The sequence below is a fragment of the Triturus cristatus genome, chromosome 3_2 (assembly GCF_964204655.1).
Source record: "Triturus cristatus chromosome 3_2, aTriCri1.1, whole genome shotgun sequence".
In the NCBI taxonomy this organism is placed as follows: Eukaryota; Metazoa; Chordata; class Amphibia; order Caudata; family Salamandridae; genus Triturus; species Triturus cristatus.
In genome coordinates this window covers 416,219,375-416,244,336 of record NC_140584.1, presented here as the reverse complement: position 1 = coordinate 416,244,336, position 24,962 = coordinate 416,219,375, and the positions used below count along the sequence as shown (strand labels likewise).

Sequence of the window (24,962 nt, the reverse complement as noted above, 5' to 3'; positions counted from 1 at the left end):
GGGATTTAATTTACAAAGCACTACAGAGGGCATCTTAGAGATGCCCCCTGAAACCTAACCTACAATCCACGTCTGGTCTGGGAGGCTGCCTAGGCTGCCACACTGCAGGCATGTTGATGGGCCCCTGGGTAGGAGAGCCCCGCTCTCCTGGGCCTGCAACAATGCACATCCTGGGTGAGGTGTTAGGTCTCCTCCCCCAGGATGGACAGGGGGAAGCTTCAAAGACATGCCGCCTCTGTGAGCTTCCCCAGGCCACTTGCTGTACCCAGCAAACTGGCCCCCACCGGTTCTAAACCCCCACTCTGGCGGGAAGACTGGCTGGAAACCCCAAATAAGGACAGGGGATGTGCCAGCCTGCCAACCCCACCCCTCAGGTGGGGGAGGCGAGATGAAGCACATTTCCGGGCACTAGCCATCTTGAAGATGGGAGGCCCTGCCCAATCAGGACTAGGCTACTGCCCCCCTCCCATAGGACAGAGGCAGGATAGGGGGTGTACCCACCCCAGGGCAGGGACCCATTGGTCCCTGCCCTTTACCTACCTGTAACGCCCCTAAATCTAGTATTTAGGGGCACCCTAAACCTTCCTTCCTTGGATTTCCAGATTCCGAAAAGCAAAGAAGAGCAAGAAGAAAGAAGACCTGCCGTGCAGCTGCTAAGAATAGGAAGACACCAACTGCTTTGGCCCCAGCCCTACCGGCCTGTCGACCCTCGAACCTGCTCCTGCTACATCCCAGCACCTCTTGTGGCCAGCAACCTCACAAACCACGGAGGACCTGGATACCTTTTGACTCTGAGCACCTGGGAGTCCCATGAGCAGTGGCTCTACTCAAAACCAACTTCTAACCCCTGGCATCAGCCCGGAGCCGCGAACCCTGCACACTCTGCACCCACCAAGCCTGGTCTGTGCCGGAGTGAAAAAAGGGCCGCGGCCCCCTGTGCCCAACTCCTGGGTACCTACCTACCTACCTATCCTCCAACTACCCAACTTACCTCTCAAAGTGGTGGTGACACCTGAAGAATCTTCGTCCCTGAGCTTGCAGCCTTTGTTCATCCAGGAGCTTTCCCATTGAAATCCATTGAGCGCCCGAAGGCTCAAAAGCACCCTGCACCCAGCCGCCCAAGTGGCCCTGGTAGTGTAACCTCTACACCTATCTACTTCCTCATTTGCCCTGAGCAAGTGACCAGGAGTCCAGCTCCCACAGCCGCGTGGCCTGCTAGTCAGCAAGCACCAACCAAGGCCCCCCTGCCTCCCATAGGATAACATTGGGCCTAACTCACTCTGCACCCGGCTGCCCCTGTACCGCTGAGGGTGTAACAACTGTACTTACCTGACCCTGGGAGACCCCCCCGAGTCTGTGCCCAGAACCTTAACTCTGCCAGTCGAGTACTTACCCAAAAGCCGATAACCCAATTTTCTTCCATAGGGTAACATTGAATGGTTTCTTCTGCAATTTCTTCTAAGCGTGGAGTTTCTCAAACTTAAAATATTCACCTAAAATCAACCGAGTAACGAAAACGAAAATACTCACCTGCTATTAGGAGAGATCCCAGTGCTGGATCTTGGTGCCCAGCACTGACCCTGAAAAGTACTCACAACCGTACTTACCATTAACCCAATTTTCTCCCATAGGAAACCACTGTGACATTTTTTCCTGTCGATTTTCGCACACTTCAAATATTCTTTAAAAATCGTACCAACTCTGAAAACGTAATTGCTTACCTGTTTTAGATTGAGGTCCCAGTACTGAGCCCTAGGAGCCCAGTACTGGATTACAAAAGTAACGAGAACATACCATACCTGTAACTTGAATTTTCTCCCATAGGGAATCATTGACTGTTTTTCTATGAAATTTCTTCTAAGCATCAACTTTTAAAATAGCAAAATATTGTCTAAAAATCACAACAGTAACTAAGTCGACTTTAATCACTTGTTAAGACCTGTCCCAGGACTGAATCTAGGATCCAGTCCTGGAGTTAGAAAAGTAATCCTGAAAGTAATCTATTGCAAATAACTTAAAACTTCTATTGAGCTCAATGTATTATTATTGTGTTTGAAATTGTGTTGCCTATTGCAACAACCTGTAACTATTACTCACAAAAGTCAATTGCATATTGCAAAAGTATTTAACTAAAGCATCTCATTCTGATAAAGTATATTTTAATACCAATTGTTGGTTCTAAAATAAAACAACCATATTCCTTTTTATATAAACCATTGGCCTAGAGTTCAGTTTTTGAGTGTGTGAGACCATTTGCTGACTGAGTATGTACAACAAATGCTTTATACTGTCCTCTGATACTGCCTTACTGCTCGACCAAGCTACCACTTTAGAGAGTAAGGTTATATCTAACTTTAACCTCTGCCAAACCTCTGGGGACTGTGGACTCTGTACACACTGTACCTATTTGGGAACAGTATATACAGAGCGACTTTCTCACACTGAGAGTTGTGCTTCACCTCTCCTACCCTACCGGAGGGCTGGAGTTGGCAGAGGTGGGCACACCTCTTTTCCTCACTTGTTTTTCCCGCCCGTTCTGCCGCCCAGGGTGGGGGTCAGAACCAGTGGGGACCAGTTCCTGAAAGTAGCAAATGGCCTTTGAAAGCTCACAAAGGCAGGAAACCTTTGAAGCTTCCCTGTCGTGAACCCTGCCCATCCTAGGGGAGGAGGCTTGGCACCTCGTCCCAGGATGTACATTGTTTCAGAAACATGTATGGTGGGGTCAGCTGAAAGCAGCCACTCAGCCTGGACACTAGCGGTGGCTTAGTTTTCAAGGGGTATCTCTAAGATGCCCTCTGTGTGCATGTTTCATTAAATCCTACACTGGCATCAGTGTGGGTTTAATGTGCTGAGAAGTTTGATGCCAAAGTTCTCCGTTTTCAGAGTAGCCATTATGGTGCTGTGGAGTTCGAAATGACAAACTCACAGCACCATTTACACTTAATGGCAGCACTTCACTTATATTGTGTAAGAATGGATTTAGATATTGTAGGGTACAGGGCTCATGCACCTGTACCCTCACAACTGATATAGTGCACCCAGCTAGATGGGTGACTGACCTATGCCAGGGCAATGGTTTGTAGGCAGGCACACAGATGTGTGCCATGTCGACTCTTCACTTTGTTTTGAACCAAAACACGCAGCCTGCAAAGGCAGTGTGTGAGTGTAGTGGTACAGGACATCTAAGGGAGGCACAATAAGTGCTGCAGCCCTTAGAGGCCTTCTCTGGTCACAGTGCCCTGGGTACCTGTGGTACTATTTATCAGGGACTGACCTGTGGCCAAAAATGCCAATTGGGTTAGTTTTCGGGAAAGAACACAGGCCCTGGGAACCTGACTGACAGGGACCCAGGGCACACCAAGTAAAAGTGCATCAGTATTCTGGCAAAAAGTGGGGGGTTACTGCAGGAGAAACCCACTTTCCTACAACTACTGCTTGGACAGCCAAGCTTCTTTGGCCGTTCTGTTCTCCAGGACTTTCTGGTGTAAACTTGGTTCGCAGACCCACCTCCAGGGTTGGTATTGCTGGGATATCTACTCTAAGGTAAGGAATCTATAACTAATTGTCTCTTTCAGATGAACAAGTTACTTATCTTCGGTAACGATATATCTGTAAGAGACATAGATAAGTTTTAGATTCCTTACCACCCCACCCATCGTCCCTGTTCTGCGAACTGACTTCTAGGGTCAGGGAATCACTTTCAGGGCCCTAGTTTTGTTTACCAGTGGTCAGTATCTTGCATGGCTATGCGCTTCTGGCATGGAATGTCATGTAAAAGAACTGACGTCAACGTGGCAGGGCGGTGTCTAAGTAGCTACCGCAGCGCCATCCAGGCAACCACGATGCTAGCGACTAACGCGGAGCCAACCAACGCCACCTTTCAACGCGCAGGGGTACTGCTAACGAAAAATTCTCTGGATCCAGTCTGACGCCTGGGGGTAATTATAAGGTAAGGAATCTATAACTAATCTATGTCTCTTACAGATATATCATTACCGAAGGTAAGTAACTTGTTCTTTCAGTAGAGACTCTAACCCCAGATTCCTTACCGACCCTCTCTTCCTCACCGACCCTCTCTTCATTCCCGCCATATGATTTGGGCTCTTCACCTAAAAGATCCCACTAGAACACTGCACACTGGTTCAGCGTTGGTTTTTATGTGGCTCGGTGTTGGTGCAGAAATAGTCACAAAAGAAACTTATGTCAGCGGGGTGGCGCATATATAGGCACCGCAATATCACTTGCAACACAGACATGTTTGACGCCTGGGGAGCATTCTGTGCTGAGGAATCTACGGTTATATAGTCATTACCAGAAGAGGCTTTATAGAAAGGTAAGTTACTTGTTCATCAGGGTATCTTGTATCTCTACATCCAAAAGCATTAGAGGGGTCAGCCTCCTAGGCATACCACTGCTTCCTATATTTGTAATGCAACTACTTGGGTATCCCCCTCTATACAAACATTCCTCTGGATGCATCTTCCTACAAAGAAACAGCTTTTAGTCATGACATTAGGCACAACATTTTGGCTAAAAAACCTAAATAGACTTTTCTCACATCCCAAAATGTTGTGCTGTAAAATCACATTCTCACAATGTTTTCGGAGGGAGGGGAGAGTTAGTAGATCACAATAGCCAGCTGCCTATCATCATTTCCCCCCATAGATTCACTAACCCTCGAATCATTGATGAGAAAGACAAAATCCGGCTCCCCAGCAGATCCATGCCCTCCAAGTATTTTCTGCCTGGCAGGTCCAATCCTAGAGGACCATATCCTAACTACATTGAATAAATCGCTGAGCACTGGCAGGCTCCCCACTAGCTTCAAGGAAGCTCGTGTAAGACCGTTGCTGAAAAAGGTGGGGGCAGACCCCAATGTCTTAAAAAACTATCGACCCATATCCCAGCTGCCCTTCCTGTCTAAAGTACTTGAGCAACATGTACTAAAATATATGTCAAGCTATCTGGAGTCTAACCATCTACTCCATGAGAGGCAGGCAGGCTTCCGTGCACATCACAGCACCGAGTTGGTCATGCTCTCGGTGCTGGACGATCTCAGAAGGATGGCTGACAGTAAAAGACCGAGCGCCCTGATTTTGTTAGACCTATCAGCGGCGTTCGATACTGTCAGCCATTCCATTCTGTTGAATAGGCTAGCTGGGTTTGGAATTCAGGACTTAGCCCTTCGGTGGCTGGAATCATTTCTATCTGGGAGAACCCAGAGAATCCAGATGGGAGATAATGTATCAGGAGTGGGAAGTCTGACTTGCGGCGTCCCCCAGGGTTCAGCTCTATCCCCACTCCTGTTCAACATATATCTACAGCCCCTGATTCATACACTAGCGGGGATGGGCTGCCGGGTGTTCAACTATGCCGACGACACACAGTTGCTGCTGGGCATAGGTGACACAGCACAAGCCCAGTCCCACGCTCAGGACATTCTTAGATACACGGTCAACTGGATGTCCACCAACCAGCTTAAAATTAACCCCGAAAAGACAGAGGTGCTGGTAGTACCATCCAAGTGCTCCTCCTGGAGTGATGTGTACTGGCCCCAGGAGCTGGGCCCAACTCCACAGCCAGCAGCCACGGTAAAAAGTCTGGGTATTAAATTGGACAGTGCCCTCTCAATGACCAACCAGGTTTCTACCGTGGTTGGCACCTGTACAGGTCTTCTAAGACAGTTGCGCAAATTAGTCCCTCTCCTCTCCCAATCGATGCTACGCACTGTGGTCTCAGCCACCATAGTATCTAGACTTGACTATGGCAATGCGCTCTACTTGGGCCTGCCAAAAATGCTGACAAACAGACTTCAGGTAGTCCTAAATGACGCCGCAAGACTTATCTTTAACCTTCCGCGGAGAACGCACGCCTCTCCACTACTAAAAAGTCTACATTGGCTGCCAATTGGACAGAGGTCCGTTTTTAAAAGCCTTTGTATAGCCCACAAAGCCATCTATGGGAAGGCCCCGACCTATATCAAGGAGCGGATCGAGATATATAGGCCGGAAAGAAATCTCAGGTCCGCTGATGCCAATCTCCTTGTATGTCCTCGTTTTAAACTGTCCACAATGGGAGGGAGATCCTTTTCGGTTTTACTACCGAACCTCTGGAACGCCCTGCCTGAGACACTCCGAAAGGAGGGAAATCTACTCCGTTTCAGGAAAGCCTTGAAGACAAATTTGTTCAGAACAGCACTCAGCTCAGCCTAAGTACTCCCCCTTTTCGATATCCCGGATGTTATGTTCTGTGGTCAAAGCGCCCTGAGACCTGCAGGTGACCCAGGCGCTATACAAACCCACTATAACAATAACAATAACAATAACAATAGGCTGGTAACAAGAGTTTCTGCATTCTTGGTCCTTGCTCCCCCATGCATGCAAGACAACCCTTACTGTTTGCTTCATTTGCAAAAGTTTTAAATGATTATCTTGAAAAAAGGTTTCATACACGTAGCAGCTATGCAGACAGATCCTAATCTGCTATGAAGGTAAGGCAGTATTTCAGAATATTGAAATAAATGTCGTAACATTACCAAGCCATCAAGTTGGCTAGGTTGTGTTCATAAAATAACCCGGTGCTATGATCATGGTTTTTTTTTTTTTGTTCTTTTGGGGGTTTTTTTTAAGGTTTTGTTCTGTTAACATCTTTCTTTCTTACTCGAATAGGTTTTATGTTTTCAAGGATTGAAGAGGAACACTTGTGGGAATGCAAACAGCTAGGTGCCTATTCTCCCATAGTCCTCCTGAACACACTTCTTTTCTTCACTACAAAGTACTTCCAGCTTAAGAGTGTGAGCGATCACCAGAAACTCTCCTTTGCGTATGTCATGAGACGTACCAGAACTCTAAAATACAACACCAAGACCACCTATCTGAGGTTTGCTTCACCGTATCACAAGCTGGATGTAGACTCAGGTGCGTTTTCTCTGTCTATGATAACATGTATGTATTTTATTTTTAGTTTAGTATGTACGATAAACAATGAAATTGCTAACATTCTGGGAACTTGTAATTTCTAGCAATTCGGCTTTGTGGGATTTACACTCCTTCACAATGTGAACAGCCAAAATCTGCATTAACAGACTGGTATTATGGTGGCTGTCTACTGATTTTTCCCATTTTACATTTTAGTAGTAAATTATAGTCAAAGACGTTAGAAAGGATACTGGCTACCCAACCCTTAAAAAGCAGACATTTGTAACACATTGGATTATTCTTTGTGGGCTAGTTTTTTAATGCATGCATTAATGATTGTATTACATAAAACATAAAAGCACTCCGGTACAGTCTTCAGTAATTTTAATGCATCTGAAAGACACTTTAGTGATAGATTGCTTACCTTAGAATATCCCCTGGCGTCAGACTGGATCCTGAAAGTTTTTCGTCAGCAGTACCCCTGCGCGTCGGTAGGCTCATCGTGTGCCTCCACGTACGTCGCTTGCGTCGTAGCCGCCATGGTGACGTCATCTGAGCTAGTTAGACGCGCCCACGCGCGCTGACGTAAGTTCTTTCTTTTTCCGCGCCAGCAAGCGCAGATCCGAGAGAGAGCGGTACTCCTAGACTTGTTTGTCGAGTACTCGACTTCTGGTGCAGTAGGGACGACCGGGTCTCAGTCCTGTTGGGACCGCCATCGTAACATCGTGTGTCTCTTCTGCTTAGGGCACGTCCATCACCCCGGGACGTGCCCCAGTTGTTGAGCCATGGCGCCAAAGACTTGTGGGAGCGTTCCCGACTGTTCTTTGAGGCCACTCAAGGTCCAGCGCCCGTGGGCGGTCGAGGAATCTACACCATCGTTTGTTATCGGGGTCAGGTAAGTCGAAGCGCCATACCAGGTCGAAGACACAGCGTCGCTCTTTGCCTACCCCTTACCGGTCGCGGGACTAGGTGGAGGGGGCAGGTGGTCACTTCCCCGCAGCTCCGATGGAGCATCCGTTGTTGCCTGCAGCCCTTCCCCAGGGCCGTACGCGACTCCGGAAGGAATACAAGTGTTTCTATCGGCCATGGGCCATTTATTTGCCCCTTCGGGCCCCGTGGAACCGTTGGGTGGTTCTGCCCCCGTGCCGCTGCCTTTGGACCCGGCAACGCCGGCAAGATACCCTGGGGCACTGTTGGCTCCGACCTCGGACCCGCCGTTGGCTTCTGGCCTCGGACCCGCCGATGGCCTCGGACACACCGTTGGCTCTGGCCTAGGACACACCTGGGAGGGGTCTAGGGACCCTCTTGCAGCTCAGTGTGAGGAAGTGCCACACTAGGATGCCAATGTGGAGGATCTGAGCGATCTGGATTTCTACAGAGCAGGATGGTACATTTTCTGTGGTGTTGCGCATGGCGGCTGAGGCTCCTAACCTCAAGCTCCCTACGGTGTCTCTCAGGACCAATCTCCTGACTAAGGTGATTCGGCCAGGAGCCTCCTCCAAGGAGCCGCTGCTGTCCTTTAATGACGCACTTAGAGACGTCCTCTAGGCGCCTAGCCCACGCCTCCCACAGGTATTCCTGTGGATAGGAGTGTGGCACAACGGCATCGCCTGGTCCCGGGCGATCCCAGTTTCCTCGCATAACACCCGACGCCAGACAGTCTGGTTGTCCAGACCTCTTCTTCTCCCAGCGCAATCCCTTCCGCTACTCCGGATAGGGTACTAAAAAAAAAAAAAAACAGGAGGTTTAGCGGTCTGGGAGCAAGGTTTTACCTCTGCCACTTCGGGACTGCGGACAGTGCATACTGCATGCCTTTTGGCCCGCTATTCCCACTCTGTGTGGGACACAGTGGGGCTCGTGCTACCTCAGTGTCCGACGGACGCTCGGACGGTACTCTCCCAAGCTATACCAAGGGGAGAGATGCGGCACTGTTTACTGTACGTGGTGGCCTTGATACCGACGACTCCCTCAGCAGGGCACTTTGCACAACTGGGGTGCTTCCCTGTTCCGCCTGGTTCAGAGCCACTGGCTTCCTAGGGGATGTCCAGAATGCTTTGTTGGACATGTCCTTTGATGGCAAGCGCCTCTTTGGTGACAATCCGGATGGCACGTTGGAACGTTTTAAGGACTCCCAGGCAATGGCCTAGTCCTTGGGCCTTTCCGCCACGCGCACTCCCTCGGGGTCTGCCTTTCGTTCCTTTCCTGGCAGGGACGAGGCGCCCAAACACGTTCCTTTCAAAGCTGCAGGCCTGCGCAGCAGCACTCTCGGTGCAGCCGCTGAAAGGGGACCTGCAGGGGTGGGTCACAGGGCCAGTGGCCGGGTCAGTCCGCTGCCGCCCTTGCCACCACGGCCTCCAAACCTTCCTACTCGGGGGTTTACGGGCCCACCAAACACACGTGGGCGGCACGATTTGCCATTGCCTCCCCCACTGGCGCAACATCACTTCGGACAGTTGGGTTTTGCGGATAGTCCAAAGCGGCTACTCCCTCCCATTCCGGACTGCCCCTCTGGCCGTGCCCCCTCCGTACCACCGCCGGTTGGGGAATCGCTTGGTGTGAGAAAGTGACTCTGTATATACTGTTCCCAAATAGGTACAGGGTGTACAGAGTCCACAGTCCACAGAGGCTAAAGTTAGATATAACCTTACTCTCTAAAGTGGTAGCTTGGTCGAGCAGTAAGGCAGTATCAGAGGACAGTGTAAAGCATTTGTTGTACACACTCAATAACTGAGCTCTAGGCCAATGGTTTATATATAAAAACATATATGCTGTTTTTATTTTAGAACCAACAATTGGAATTAAAATCTACTTTCTCAGAATGAGATGCTTTATATAAATACTTTTACAATATGCAATTGACTTTTGTAAACGGTTACAAGTGGTTGCAATAGGCAACACTATTTTAAACACAATAATGCATTGAGTTCAATGGAAGTTTCATGTTATTTGCCACAGATTACTTTTAGGATTACTTTTGGAATTCCAGGACTGGATCCTAGATTCAGTCCTGGGTCAGTACTTGGAATCAAGTGATAAAAGTCGACTTAATTACTGCGATGATTTTTGGACAATATTTTGCTATTTTAAAAGTTGACACTTAGAAAATATTTCATAGAAAACAGTCAATGATTCCCTACGGCAGAAAATTCAAGTTACAGGTATAGTATGTTCTCGTTACTTTTGTAATCCAGTACTGGGTACCTAGACTCAGTACTGGGACCTTTATCCAAAACAGGTAAGTAATTACGTTTCCAGATATATTACGATTTTTAAAGAATATTTAAAGATTGCAGAAATTGACACTTAGAATAAATTTCACAGACAAAACGGTCAATGATTTCCTATGGGAGAAAATTGGGTTACTGGTAAGTACAGTTGTATGTATTTTACAGAGTCAGTGCTGGGCACCAAGATCCAGCACTGGGAGCTCACCTAAGAGCAAGTGAGTATTTTCGTTTTCGTTACTCGGCTGATTTTTGGTGAATATTTTAAGATTTGAAAAGTCCACACTTGGAAGAAATTTCAGGAAAAAGCCAGTCCATGTTACCCTATGAAGAAAATAGTTATCGGTTTAAAGGTAAGTACTCGACTGGCAGAGTTGAGGTTCTGGGCATAGACTCAGGGGTCCCCCAGGGTCAGGTAGGTACAGTTGGTTCACCCTCAGCGACTCTAGGGCGACCGGGTGCAGAGAGTTAGGCTCAATGTTATCCTATGAGGGATAGGGGGGGCCTTGGTTGGTGACTGCTGACTAGCAAGCCACGCGGCTTTGGGAGCTGGGCTCCTGGTCACTTACTCAGGTCAAGTGGGGAAGTAGGTAGGTGTAGAGGTTGCACTACCAGGGTCACTCGGGCGGCTGGGTGCAGGGTGCTTTTGAGCCTTCGGGCGCTCAATTGATTTCAATGGGAAATCTCCGGTTTAGAAAAAGACTGCCAGCTCGGAGAGGAGGATTCTTCAGGTGTCACCACCACTTCGAGAGGTAAGTTGGGTAGTTGGAGGATAGGTAGGTACCCCGGGATTGGGCACAGGGGGCCGCGGGTTGCCTCGTGCAGGGGTGCCTTTTGGTGTCGGGAAATCTTACCCTCTGTTGATCGCGGTGGGGGGGGGGCACCTTGTTCTGAGGCTGCAGGCTTCTTCAGGAGTGTCGAGGGAGGTCCTTGGGTGCCGGACTCGGGGTCACAGTCGCCGTGGGGTCGTCCTCGTGGTCTTTGTTCACTCCGGCACCGGCCAGGCTTGGCTGGTGCAGTGTGCTGGGTTCGCGGTTCCGGGCTGCTGCCAGGGATTAGAAGTAGGTTTTGAATAGAGCCTCTACTCATGGGAGTCCCAGGGGCTTAGAGCCAAAAGGTAGCCAGGTCCTACGGGGTTGTGAGGTTGCTGGCCACAAGAGATGCCGGGTTGGAGCCAGGAGCAGGTTCGAGGGTCGACAGGCCGGTAGGGCTGGGGCCAAAGCAGTTGGTGTTTTCCTCTTCTTAGCAGCTGCAGGGCAGGTCTTCTTTCTTTTTGCTCTTCTTTGTGTTTTGGAATCTGGAATCTGGGGAAGGAAGGTTCCAGGTGCCCCTAAATACTAGATTTAGGGGCGTTATAGGTAGGTGAAGGGCAGGGGCCAATGGGTCCCTGTCCTGGGGTGGGTACACCCCCTATCCTGCCTCTGTCCTGTGGGAGGGGGGCAGGAGCCTAGTCCTGATTGGGCAGGGCTTCCCTTCTTCAAGATGGCGAGAGCCCGGAGATGTGCTTCACCTCGCCTCCCCCACCTGAGGGGTGGGGTTGGCAGGCTGGCATATCCCCTGTCCTTATTTGGGGTTTCCGGCCAAGCTTCCCGCCAGAGTGGGGGGTTGCAGTGGCCTGGGGAAGCTCACAGAGGCGGCATGCCTTTGAAGCTTCCCCCTGCCCATCCTGGGGGAGGACATTTAGCACCTCGCCCAGGATGTGCATTGTTGCAGACCCAGGAGAGCAGGGGCTCTCCAACCCAGTGGTCCAGCAACATGTTTGCTGTGTGGCAGCCTCAGAACAGACGTGGATTGTAGGTTTAGGTTTCAGGGGGCCTCTCTAAGATGCCCTCTGTGGTGCTTGGTACCTTAAATCCCACACTGGTTTCAGTGTGGATTTAATGTGCTGAGCAGTTTGATACCAAACTTCTCAGTCTTCAGTGCTGCCATTATGGTGCTGTGGAGTTCGTGTTTGACAAGCTCCCAGCACCATATACTCTTAGATGGCAGCACTGCACTTACAGGACCCAGGAATGGACCTGGGTACTGTAGGGGCACAGGGCTCCTGCCTCTGTGCCCACACCACTGGCATAGGGCACCCAGCTAGAGGGGTGGCTGATGTATGCCAGGGCAGTGTAGGTTGCGGGCATGGCACACAGGGATGTGTGCCATGTCGACTCTGTTTTGTCTTGTATCCAGACACTCAGCCTGCAGAGCAGTGTGTGTGTGTTAGGGTACAGGGCCTCTAAGGGTGGCACAATGAGTGCTGCAGCCCTTAGAGGCCTTCCCTGGTCACAAGGCCCTGGGTACCTAGGGTACCATTTACCAGGGGCTGACATGTGACCAGGGTTTGCCAATTTGGGTTTTGGCTGTAAGGCAGTTTTTATAGAAGGAACACAGGCCCTGGGCACCTGATTGGCAGGAGCCCAGGGCACAACAAGGAAAAGTGCATCAGCTATTAGGCAAAAAAGGGGGGGTTACTGCAACAGAAACCCACTTTCTTGCACTTGGCGCTTCTCCAGCAGGACGTTCCTGCCCTCTTGGTCAGAGGGGGGCGTCCAGCGCGTTCCGACGCCAATGGTAGGTCGTGGTTGTCATTTCCACTACTTCTTGGTTCCAAAGAAGTACAAGGGCCTGCGTCCTCTTTTAGGCCTCTGGTAAGTCACTTCCTTCGGAAGAGAAAGCTCAAAATGCTCCCGCTTTCAGTTCACCGTACTCCCTTTTGGCCTTACCAGCGCCCTTCAGGTGTTCACAGAAGTGATGGTGGTGGTCGCAGCTCATCTGCGCATCTCAGGGGTTTGTCTTCCCCTATCTCGACTACTGGGTGTTTACGGCAGGCTCGCCCCGAGCAGTCGTCTCACACCTCCAAACTCCGGCCAACCTTCTGCATTTGCTGGGGTTCTCCATCCACGTGCCGAAGTCGCATCTGGTTCCCTCTCAGAAGCTCCTCTTCATCGGAGCAGTTCTGGACACAGCGCGGTTTCGGGTTTATCTTCCCGAACATCGCGTCCATGAGCGGCAGATCCCTCTTCCTTCCCCAACCGTTGCACACAGTGGTAACAGATGTGTCCCTCTGGGGATGGGACAGCCATATGGGGGAGGCGCAGATCAAAGGCCTCTGGTCTCAGGCGGAGTCCGGGCTCCATATCAATCAGTTGAAGCTTACGGCGATCCTGCTTGTACTCAAACCATTCCTTCCCTCGGTCACCAGGACAGTAGTGCAGGGGTTCTCCGGCAGCACCACCGCCATGTGGTACTGCACCTAGCGAGGCGGGGTGGGGTCGTGGACCCTATGTCAGGAGGCCCTGCACTTCTGGATGTGGCTGGACCGCCAGGGCATTCTACTGGTGGTTCAACATTTGGCAGGTTCTGTGCACACTCGGGCGGACGAACTCAGCTGCCAGTGCATCCTAGGTCACAAATGACGTCTTAACTCGGAGGTGGCACAAGGTCTCTTTCAGCAATGGGGAGAACTTTGGTTAGATCTATTCGTCACCAAACAGAACGCGCAATGTCAGCAGTTCTGCACGTTGGAGTTTCCAAGGCAGCACTCGATCGGAGACGCTTTTTGTCACGAGTGGAGTTGCGGTCTGTTGTACGCCTTTCCACCTATGCCACTTCTACCCAGAGTGCTGAAGAAAATATGACGCGTCCGGGCCCAAGTTATTCTTGTGGCACCGGACGGAGCTCGAAGAGTTTGGTATCCCGAGCTACTCAGTATGAGTGTGGATCCTCCGATCCAACTACCTCTTCGTGAAGATCCTATTCCGCGGCAACAGGGGACTGTCCTCCACCCAAACCTGTCCAGCCTCCACCTCCTTGCGTGGAGATTGAGCGGCGACAGTTGATCCCATTTGACTTGCCTCCTGAAGTTTGTAATGTGATTCTGGCAGCCAGGCGTCCCTCACCTAAACTGTAAACGCCTGCCGGAGGAACACATTTATGCATGGTGCACAGCAAAAGCTGTGGACTCCCCTTTCTGCCCTTCTGTATGAGATCCTATTGTTCCTTCTCTTTGGCCCAGCCGGGCTCTGCTCTGGGTGCTGTTAAGGGCTACCTTTCTGCTCTTTCAGGCTGTTGTCCATAGATTTCTCAAAGGCATTACTTACATTTTCCCTCCTATTCCTTTTGTGATGCCTCACTGGTACTTGAACCTGGTTCTCACATACTTAATGTGTGTTCCCTTTGAGCCTCTTCATAGCTGTCCTTTACGGTTATTGACTTTGACAACTGTCTTCCTGGTGGCTATCACCTACGCTAGGCGCGTGAGTGAACTCCAGGCTCTTTCATGCAACCCTCCTTTCCTGGCGGTTCATCCGGACTAAGTTGTGCTTCGGCTACGTCCCTCCTTTCTACCAAAAGTAGTCACTGCCTTTCATCTGGGTCAAACTGTCACTCTGCCCACTTTCTTTCCGCCTCCGCACCCTTCCAGAGAGGAAGAGAGGCTCCACCGTCTGGACCCAAAACGTGCGCTTTCATTCTACCTTAACCGCACACAACTGTTCCGGGTGGATGACCAGCTCTTTGTTGGCTACGTGGGCGCCAAGGAAGGCCGGGCTGTGCACAAGCGGAATATCTCCCGCTGGGTTGTCCTCTGCATTAAAGCCTGTTACTCTCTGGCTAAAAAGGGACCTTCGGTAAAGCTGTGCGCACATTCTACCTGGGCGACGGCAGCTACTACTGCATTGGGACGCGGTGTCCCTCTGCAGGACATCTGTCAGGCAGCCACTTGGGCCTCGCTGCATACTTTCACTAAACACTATTGCCTTGACAGTCAAGTCTGGAGAGACTGCTTCTTTGGCCATTCGGTTCTCTGTGACTTTCTCGTGTATTCTCACTTCGCAGACCCACCACCGGGGTTGGTATTGCTTGGGTATGTATTCTAAGGTAAGAAATCTATCACTAACGTGTCTCTTTCAGATGCACAAGTTACTTACTTGTGTAACGATATATCTGTAAGAGACTTTAGTTAGTGATAGATTCCTTACCGCCCGCCCATCCTCCCCGTTCTGCGAACTGTTCTCTAGGGTTCTGGTCATCCCTTTCAGGGCCCTAGTTCTATTGCACCAATAGTCGGTCTCTGGCATGGCTCTGCGTTCCTGGCGCGGAAAATTCATGTACAGAACTGACGTCAGCGCGCGTGGGCTCGTCTAAGTAGCTCCGACGTCACTTCGGCGGCTACGACGCCAGCGACGTACGTGGAGCCACACAACACCTACCGTCGCGCAGGGGTACTGCTGACGAAAAACTTTCCGCTTCCAGTCTGACGCCTGGGGATATTCTAAGGTAAGGAATCTATCACTAACTAATGGTTCTAGGCATGTGGGCTGCTGAATTCATATCTGTGCATAGATCGCCGCCTAGTGTTGGGTCCGGATGTTTGCACGTTGTTGTCCTGGAAGAGTCTTCGAAGTATCCCGAGATAGGTGACTCCTCCCCTGGACCACAGTGCGCATGGGCATCCTCTCCATCCTCAGATTGTTTTTTTCCGCCATTGGGTTCGGATGTGCTTATCTTGACTCAAGTTAGGAAAATTTAGTTTCAGGCCAAAAGGCCTTTAGTTTTCGTCGGTACTGTTCCCGCTCGGTATCGACAGCTTACTTGCTAGTTTAGCAACCTTATCAACTTTTTTCGGATCCGTTTAATCCGACCATCGACCTTACATCGACGATGGAATCGAGGACCCCATTCAAACGGTGTCCTGTTTGCCACGCCAAATATCCACATATCGACGTCCACCCGGTGTGCAACAAATGCCTCTCTCCGGATCACGACCAATCGAAATGTATGGCCTGTGCCCGGTTCCGATCCAAGAAGACTCTCCGGAATCGACTAGCAGCGAGATTAGAAGCGCAGCAATCGGCACCGGCCCCGACCAACATCTTCAGCACCGAGGACGAAGATGTTGAAAGCGTGGAAAACATACACTCCAGCCCCGCTTCCGAACACGATTCCCGATCGGAAGACGCAGATGAAGAGCTTTTTCACAGGGAAGAAGCCGACGATGAGGTAGGGGACTACGATGAGGCCTTCGGGCCGAAGAAGATAGCTCTGGTGAAGAGCAGGGCCTACCCGTCCAAACGGAGGCTATTAAAGTGCGTCAGTCTACGGCCTGCAGTTCTTCGGCCCCGCCCTCTGGCCCGGCCTCGAACATCCAGCGAGAGCCATTGTTACCGAAAAAGACTGGTTTCCCTTCAACGAAACCGAAACCAATCGTCGCACCGGTTCAACAGAAACCGAAAGTGAAACTGGCACTGGTCGGCTCGAAGACCTCTACTCCTTCGACGCCAGCCAAAACCATCGGCTCCGAACGCACCAAAAGGGATTTCGGCGCCGAACTCGCTGCATCGGATGTCTGCACCGATCCAAAAAGGAAGGCCATCGGTACCACCAAAGCACCTCGGCCCCCGGCACCGAAGCAATCGGCCCCGACTACCAAGGTTAAAATGGCCGCTCCATCGGCATCCACTTCGAAGGCAGCGACTACGGTCCAGTCATCGACGCCGTCGACCGCTACTACCTCTCCTCGACTCGATGACCCTGTGGCTCCGAAGAAGTCCACGCCTACCTCTACAGAACCACTCGGCACCAAAGAACCTTCGGCGTTCTCGGTGCGACAAGTTGCAGCGTCCTTGCAACGTATCAGAGAACAGGCAGCCCTCCAGTCCACGTCGGGCACCGAACCGAAAAAGGCTCCAAAGGCACCTTCGGCACCAACCAACATCACTTTTGGTTTGCCACCGTCCACAGCGCCAAAACTATTCGAGATCCGAACACGTGTCACCCAGACAAGGTCCCCATCTACTGGACACTCTCCTACTGGGCCTTCACCGTCCCAATTCATCGACGCCGACACCGGCAGGCTCATGCTCCGAAAACGGAAGGTCACTTCCGACCAGGCTTTGGACTCTTACAGAATCCCTCTAAAGCAAAAACTGCCAGCAGAATCGGAACCAGTTCTATATGAACGCCTCCACACCTCCTATCCAGATCCTCAGTCCTTTTCTCCGACGCCCTCCGACACGGACGCAATGGAGGATTACATGGGTGATGACACCACCTACCCCAGGGATATAGATCCTGAGGAGCAGCAGAACCCAGATCAAGCTTGGGATGACCCTGCAGACCCGGGTGCCACTACAGATACCCAGGACACGCAGCTTTATGGCGCAAAAACATCTCCCACAGAGGACACTGCTGCCTTCAATGCCCTCATTGAACGTGCCGCAGCCAATCATGGAGTGCAACTCCACTCGGACACAATTGAGGATGATTTCTTAGTGGACACTTTCGCCTCCTCAGAGAGGACTGTCAAGACTCTGCCCATGTTAAAAGGTGTCCTCAAGCCAGCAAAGGACATTTTCAAGGAAACAACCAGGGCACGGGTGATAAACCCCAGGATCGAGAAAAAGTACAAGCCTGCGCCCGGGGACCCTATGTACATTAGAGGCCAGTTACCTCTGGACTCCATCGTGGTTGCTAACGCTCGCAAACGAGCGCACTCGCAGACAACTGGTGATGCTCCTCCCCCGGACAAGGAGTCCAAGGTGCTGGAGACCTCCGGCAAAAGGATTGCAGCCCAGGCAGCAAACATCTGGCGCATTGCCAATACACAGGCGCTCCTGGCTCGCTACAATCGCTCACACTATGACACGTTGGAGTCACTACTCCAACATCTACCAGACGAGTACAAAGAGGCAGCGGAGCTCCTCATCAGAGAGGGACAACTTCTCACAAACGCATCCATTAAGTGTGCACTGGATGCCGCCGACACAGCTGCGAGGGCAATAAACACCAGTGTCATGCTACGACGACACGCTTGGCTAAGAATCTCCGGATTCAAACCTGAGGTTCAAAATAACATCCTCAATCAGCCTGTCAACCCCGACTACTTATTCGGACCAGAAGTTGACACCACCCTAGAAAAGATCAAAAAGGACACAGACACTGCAAAGTCAATGGGGGCTCTGCAAACGCAGACATTTCGTAGTGGCTCCTTTCGTCGCCCCGGAAATAGGGGAGCGGCTAGAGGACAGGGGTCACAGCAAACATACAATAAAGGGGGCACACAGAGTACCTACGATAAAAACACCAGAGGTGGATATCGTGGCTCCAGCACCAAGGGCAGAGGACGCGGTTACGGCAACACCAGGTCCTCACCCAAGAACAAACAGTGACGCCCTCTCCCTTCCCCCCGACCACATAACACCTGTCGGGGGGAGACTCCAGCGGTTCCTGTCCACGTGGAATACCATCACCACGGACAGGTGGGTCAGGGATGTTATCCAACACGGTTACTGTCTCGAATTAACCTCCACTCCACCCACAATACCGCCAAAGCACCGTCCTATGTCCTCCGAGCACTTAGCATTATTGCAGCAGGAAGTGCTAAGTATGCTGCAAAAAGGTGCAATAGAGGTCGTTCCCGTCCACCAGCAAGGGACAGGGGTGTACTCTCTGTACTTCTTAATACCAAAGAAGGACGGGTCACTCAGACCTATACTAGACCTGGGACCCCTCAACCACTACATTCTCTCAGAGCATTTCCATATGCTCACCCTACAGCAGGTTCTCCCGCTGCTCAGACAGGGAGACTTCCTAGCCACACTAGACCTCAAAGATGCGTACTTCCACATCCCCATACACCCGTCACACAGGAAATATCTCCGGTTCACTATTCAGGGGCAGCACTACCAATTCAAAGTCCTCCCCTTCGGTGTGACAACAGCACCCAGAGTTTTCACCAAGTGCCAAGCTACAGTGGCTGCACATCTACGGAGACAACACATTCACGTCTACCCTTACCTGGACGACTGGCTTGTTCAGGCAAAGTCAGCCCAGCAATGTGCCAACCACATGTCCCTCACCATTCACCTTCTTCACAGTCTGGGATTCTCACTAAATTACCCAAAATCACATCTCCAACCCGCACACGTACAACAGTACCTAGGTGCGACCATAGATACTCTGGCAGCCACAGCTCAGCCAAATTTAGTGAGGATCAACAGCATGCAGATGCTGCTTTCAAAGTTCAAACCTCAACACTCCCTTCCTGCGCGAGTGTTCATGCAGTTGATAGGCATGATGGCCTCCTGCATTTTCATAGTCCCACACGCGAGACTACATATGCGCCCGCTTCAGGAGTGCTTGGCACGTCCATGGAATCAGACTCAAGGACAGTTGAAAGACCTAGTGTTGGTGAGCGGTCGGGCATAAACTCTCTGCATTGGTGGAATCCACAAAACCTTTGCAAGGGCCGACCGTTCCAAGAGCCTGTTCCACAAATAATACTGACGGCGGACGCGTCTCTCCAGGGATGGGAAGCTCGTGTACTCAATTACACAGTGCAGGGACTATGGACAATACAACAAAAGAAGATGCACATCAACCTTCTAGAACTGATGGCAATCTTCCTAGCAATGAAGGCATTCAAGGTACATTTGTGCAACAAAGTCGTGTTGATCCGGACGGACAACATGACTGCCATGTACTACATACAGAAGCAGGGAGGAACACACTCTCCACAGTTGTCTCATCTGGCTCAGAGCATGTGGAAGTGGGCCATTCAGAGGAACATATTCCTCATGGCGGAACACCTCCCCGGCAAGGACAACCAGATAGCGGATCTGCTCAGCAGACACAGCCACCAGATGCACGAGTGGGAGCTACATCCGTCAGTACTCCAACCGTACTTCCAACAGTGGGGTCATCCAGAGATAGACCTGTTCGCCACACACGAAAACGCAAAATGCCAAAGCTTTGCCGCCAGGTTCCCACATCCACAGTCGCAGGGCAATGCGAAATGGATGAACTGGTCCGGCAGATTTGCGTACGCTTTTTCCCCAGCGCCATTGATACCGCTGGTGGCACGCAAACTGCGACAGCACTCACTGACACTCATCCTAGTTGCTCCCACATGGGCGTGCCAGCCATGGTACACCACCTTTCTAGAACTTTCCGTGGTGCCGCATCAAAGGCTGCCGATCAAACCTGCGCTCTTAACGCAGAACCATGGCGAGATTCAGCACCCAGATCCGCAACAGCTGAATCTGGCAATCTGGCTCCTGAAGTCTTCGAGTTTGGCTACCTAAACCTGCCACCTGACTGTATGGAGATCATTAAGGAGGCCAGGAGACCCACTACCAGAGCCTGCTATGCAGCTAAATGGAAGAGGTTTGTCATCTACTGCAACAACAATGACATTAACCCGCTAGACGCATCCATTCAAAATATAATCTGTTACCTCCTACACCTATACCGATGCAATCTGGCATACACCTCCATACGTATCCATTTGACCGCAATAGCAGCCTATCTCCAGAACAGGCAGCACCTCTCCTTGTTCAGAGTGCCTGCCATCAAAGCTTTCTTGGAGGGACTTAAACGAGTAATTCCCCCAAGACACCCACCAGCACCGGTGTGAAACCTCAACCTGGTCCTCACCCGACTAATGGGTCCACCCTTCGAACTCATGTGAGATTCAATTCCTCACCTGGAAAGTAGCTTTCCTAGTGGCAATCACTTTGTTGAGAAGAGTTAGTGAACTCCAGGCACTAACCATTCAAGAGCCATTCATACAGGTTCACGCAAACAGGGTCGTACTTCGTACCAACCCCAAATTCATGCCTAAAGTAATATCACACTTCCACATGAATCAAACTATAGAACTGCCTGTTTTCTTCCAAAATCCACAAAACGTAGCAGAGAGAATGCTCCATACACTAGATGTAAAAAGAGCCCTCATGTACTATATAGACAGAACTAAAGTCTTTAGGAAGACAAAACAACTTTTCGTTGCCTTTTCCCCACAACACAAGGGCAACGCCATTTCCAAAGCAGGTATAGCCAGATGGATCGTTAAATGTATTCAGATTTGCTATCAAAAGGCTAAACGCACATTAACGATTCCCCCACGAGCCCACTCAACACGTAAGTTAGGGGCGTCCATGGCTTTCCTGGGAAACATTCCTTTACAGGAAATATGTAGAGCAGCCACATGGTCCACTATACATACATTTACCAAACACTACTGTGTAGATGTACACTCAAAACAGCAAGCAGCTGTTGGACAGGCTGTTCTCAGAACTCTTTTTCAGACCGCTGCAGCTGACACTGGTGGCCGCCGCTAATAGGAGGTACTGCTATTTATTCTATGCACAGATATGAATTCAGCAGCCCACATGCCTCGAACTGAATATGCTACTTACCAGTATGCATCTGTTCTTGGCATGTAGGGCTGCTGACATTCATATCGCCCACCCTCCTCCCCGGCGCCTGTAGCAGCTGCAGCTCTCAGAATTACTGTATAGCATGGTCATCACTTTTTGTATCTACTCCATCACTGCCACAATGGCGAAAAACAATCTGAGGATGGAGAGGATGCCCATGCGCACTGTGGTCCAGGGGAGGAGTCACCTATCTCGGGATACTTCGAAGACTCTTCCAGGGCAACAACGTGCAAACATCCGGACCCAACACTAGGCGGCGATCTATGCACAGATATGAATGTCAGCAGCCCTACATGCCAAGAACAGATGAATACTGGTAAGTAGCATATTCATTTCTTACAGATCTATCATTACACAAGTAAGTAACTTGTGCTTTTGTACCTACATATTTAGGAATTGCCTTCAGGTGCATTTTCATGTAGTATTGTGTTTGTAGGAGTTGCATGAGGATAAATACAAATTGATCCACATTTATTTTAAATAATTTATAGGATAGACCTATTTGTTCAGAGCTTGCAAGCATATACATATAATAAGGGCCTTCAACGTAAAATGAAATAACACAATTGTTGTTGGCACAAACATCCTCTGCATAACTATGTAAAAGCCATGCTTCCCTGCTCTTACATATTTCTTGACCGCACTGTGTCTTTTCCCTTAATGGGCTTGACAGTTGTGTAGCGAAATACAGGTTAACCCTTAAATGTGTTCATAGAATGTGTTTCTGTAGCTGCACATGCTCTGTATACTCCCATGTGGTATCGGCTGCAGATGATTGCAAGACAGTGTTGAGTCACAAGATACATTGTGACTCCCCCCCCCCCCCCCCCCCCATCTTCAAACCACAATTTCAAACCACAATTCAGCAGTACAAAGATTGCACCTTGTTTTTTGTTGTTGTTTTTTTTCTGCTATTGGGTTCAGATGTTTCAGTGCCAGCTCGAGGATCAACCGCATCTTTTCTGAGACCTTTGGTGCCAGTAGTGGAGGATTCGGCTTTAGCTATAGAAGAACTCTTCACAGGATTAGTACCCACGTTGGACTTCACTTCAAGTGGCATCGATGCATCTTTCTCAATCAGGTCGTTTTGAGAGTGACTTTTGAGAAGAACGGTATGGAGAAGACGTCCTTCCAATTTTGCCTTGAATGGTATTCTCAATTTCCTCAGTTCCGACGAACACCGGGAACTGTAAACTGTGCTTATCTCTGGAGAACGAGGAGTTGACCTTGAATGCTGCACAGAACAGGATCAGAGACCTCAATAGCCTGAGAGACCCCTCTGCTCCTGGAAAGCCTCTGGCAATGGAGAGTGAGTCTCTGCACCCATTTATGCTGCATCAACCTGAGCATACTAGAAAACACCCTCTGAACCGAAATCTGCTTTGAAGCCGCCTCTATAACCCACCCCGAGATGGGCTCTTAAACAGGCCTTGATGCTCAATAAGACTCGAACAAGACCTCCTTAATCTTTGAGCTTCCTGAGGTACATGATGTCAGACATGGGAAGATTTTCATCTACCCATCTACAGGGAAAAGATAAACTACAGGACCAGCCTCACATACCTAAAAAGAGGAAGCTCCTATTGGAAAAGGAGATGTCAGAGGAGATCTGGCTCTTTTTGATCCCTAGGAAGGTTAGGGACAAGCCCATTAGTCTACCAACACAGCCTCATACCTCTAGGCCTAACACACCACAAGCTCTCCTCTGCCTCACACACCACCCTCAAATTGGTTATCACCACCATAGTTTTATTCACACACTGAACACATTGGCTCGGCCCAAGGAAGTTTCATCATCCCCTAAAAACACTACCGCCTACCATGCAGTCATGTAGAAGACAGCGGTTCGAGGCATATGAGCTGCAGATTACACACTATGCATATTGCACTTGTTTTTGTCTTGGAAAGTCTTTAGAAGTCACGAGGTAGGTAACTCCTCCCTTGGATCATAGTGTGCATGGGCATCGACTCCATCCTCAGATTGTTTTTTTCCGCCATTGGGCTCGGATGTGTTCTTGTGCTCCAGGTCGGAACCGTTAAAGGTTTTCTCTTTCGACGCGCAATCCTTCCCTTCTCGACGGTATTGTTTCAATCGCGTTTTCCCAATCCACGCGACTCTTCAACTTCGAAGTCTTCGATTCCGGTTGTCGGCGAAGGCCTTCGGGCCTTCCTGGGCCTCATCTCCGGCTCATGGAAAGGACGCCATTCAAAAAGTGTCCTCAATGTGGGTCGAAGTTTCCCCACACCGACCTGCATGAGGTGTGCAACCTCTGCCTCTCACCGGAGCACGAGGCCAGAGACTGTCCAGCTTGCGCCTCCTTCCGCTCCAAGAAGACTATCTGGGACCGACGAGCTAGAAGAGCAATGGCTCGCTTGTCATCTTCGATCGCCGGCATCTTCCAAGAAGGCGTCTATGTTCCAGAGCAAGGTCGGGTCGAAGAAGGCCTCATCAGCGCCTCAGAAGCAGACGACTCCAACGTCGAGGAAGTCACGCCAGCTCAGAGGGCCGTGAGTATAGACGTCAACCCCAACCCCCTCTCGACACTATCAAAAAAGACATCGGTACCACCTTCACCTTCGGGCACAGGTGCACACCGAGAGACTGCTTCCCATGCCCCTTCTTCGGGCCCTGTAAAGAATCCTATTAAGCCTTTAGGTGACTGGGGCTCGAGTCAGCCTACCCTCGGTGCCGAAAAACATACACAGGCACCGAAAAAGACGACGTCATCTTCCTCATCCACACCGACCGCTGCTTCGACATCTAAGCACTCTGCTTTGAAGGTTAGCACCGATTCCTCGGCACCGACAACACCCTCTGAGCCGACCAAAAAGCAACCACCAAATGGCCCGACTCCCATTCTTCGAAGCCAAAGACCTCGGAACCGACAAAACAACAACAGGTTCCATCGGACAAAGACACTGCAAAACTGCACGGTTCCCAACCTAGAACCGCTACCGAGTCGGCGCCGAAAAAGCATACAGCACCGAAGCCGTCGACTCCGAAGGATCTGCCTCCCACTGAAGAACTGTTTCGCCCAGATCCTACCCAAAAGACTCTTGTGAAGGATCCTAAGACTGGTCACTTAATGCTTCGCATCAAGAGAAGACCCCTAGATACGCCTGCACCGGCTCCACCACCAAAGAAGTGAGACTTTGCTAACTATCCATTAAGGATCCCTTCACCTCTTCCTCCTCCTCCTCCTCCTCCCCCCCCCCCCCCCCCCCCCCACCACCACCACCCACCACACCACTCTCCTACACCATCACCAACTCCAGTAGATGATGATGCCAACACCTCCGATGATGCAGGGGGCGGTGCGGACGATTAACCCCTAGGGGACCCTACCCCTACTGGCTCCCCAGACCCCTGGGATGATTACAGTGTCCCAGTCGTCCCTTACATCCCACAAGACGACATCTATCCCTCCAGGCCTTCCCCTCCAGAGGACAATATCAGCTGCAACCAGCTCCTTCACAGAGCTGCCCAGTACCCCGAGGTGGCCCTTCATACAGACCCTGTGGAGGAAGATTTTCTCATGGACACTTTTTACATCACACAAAGGTCCACCTCCATTTTACCCATGCTTAAAGGGGTCATTAAGCATGCACCAGAG

The 24,962-nt window shown here is 50.5% G+C and overlaps 1 protein-coding gene across 10 annotated transcripts in view; it reads left to right on the top strand.

Moving 5' to 3' along the window:
• ZMYM4 (zinc finger MYM-type containing 4) overlaps positions 1 to 24,962 on the top strand; it is a 1,418,124-nt gene that overhangs the window by 1,308,143 nt on the left and 85,019 nt on the right. For all 10 annotated transcript variants that reach the window (XM_085648002.1, XM_085647995.1, XM_085647996.1 and 7 more), the window contains one exon: positions 6,669 to 6,917. In XM_085648002.1, the coding sequence (XP_085504128.1) occupies positions 6,669 to 6,917 (249 nt within the window). The remainder of the gene's footprint in view (positions 1 to 6,668; positions 6,918 to 24,962) is intronic.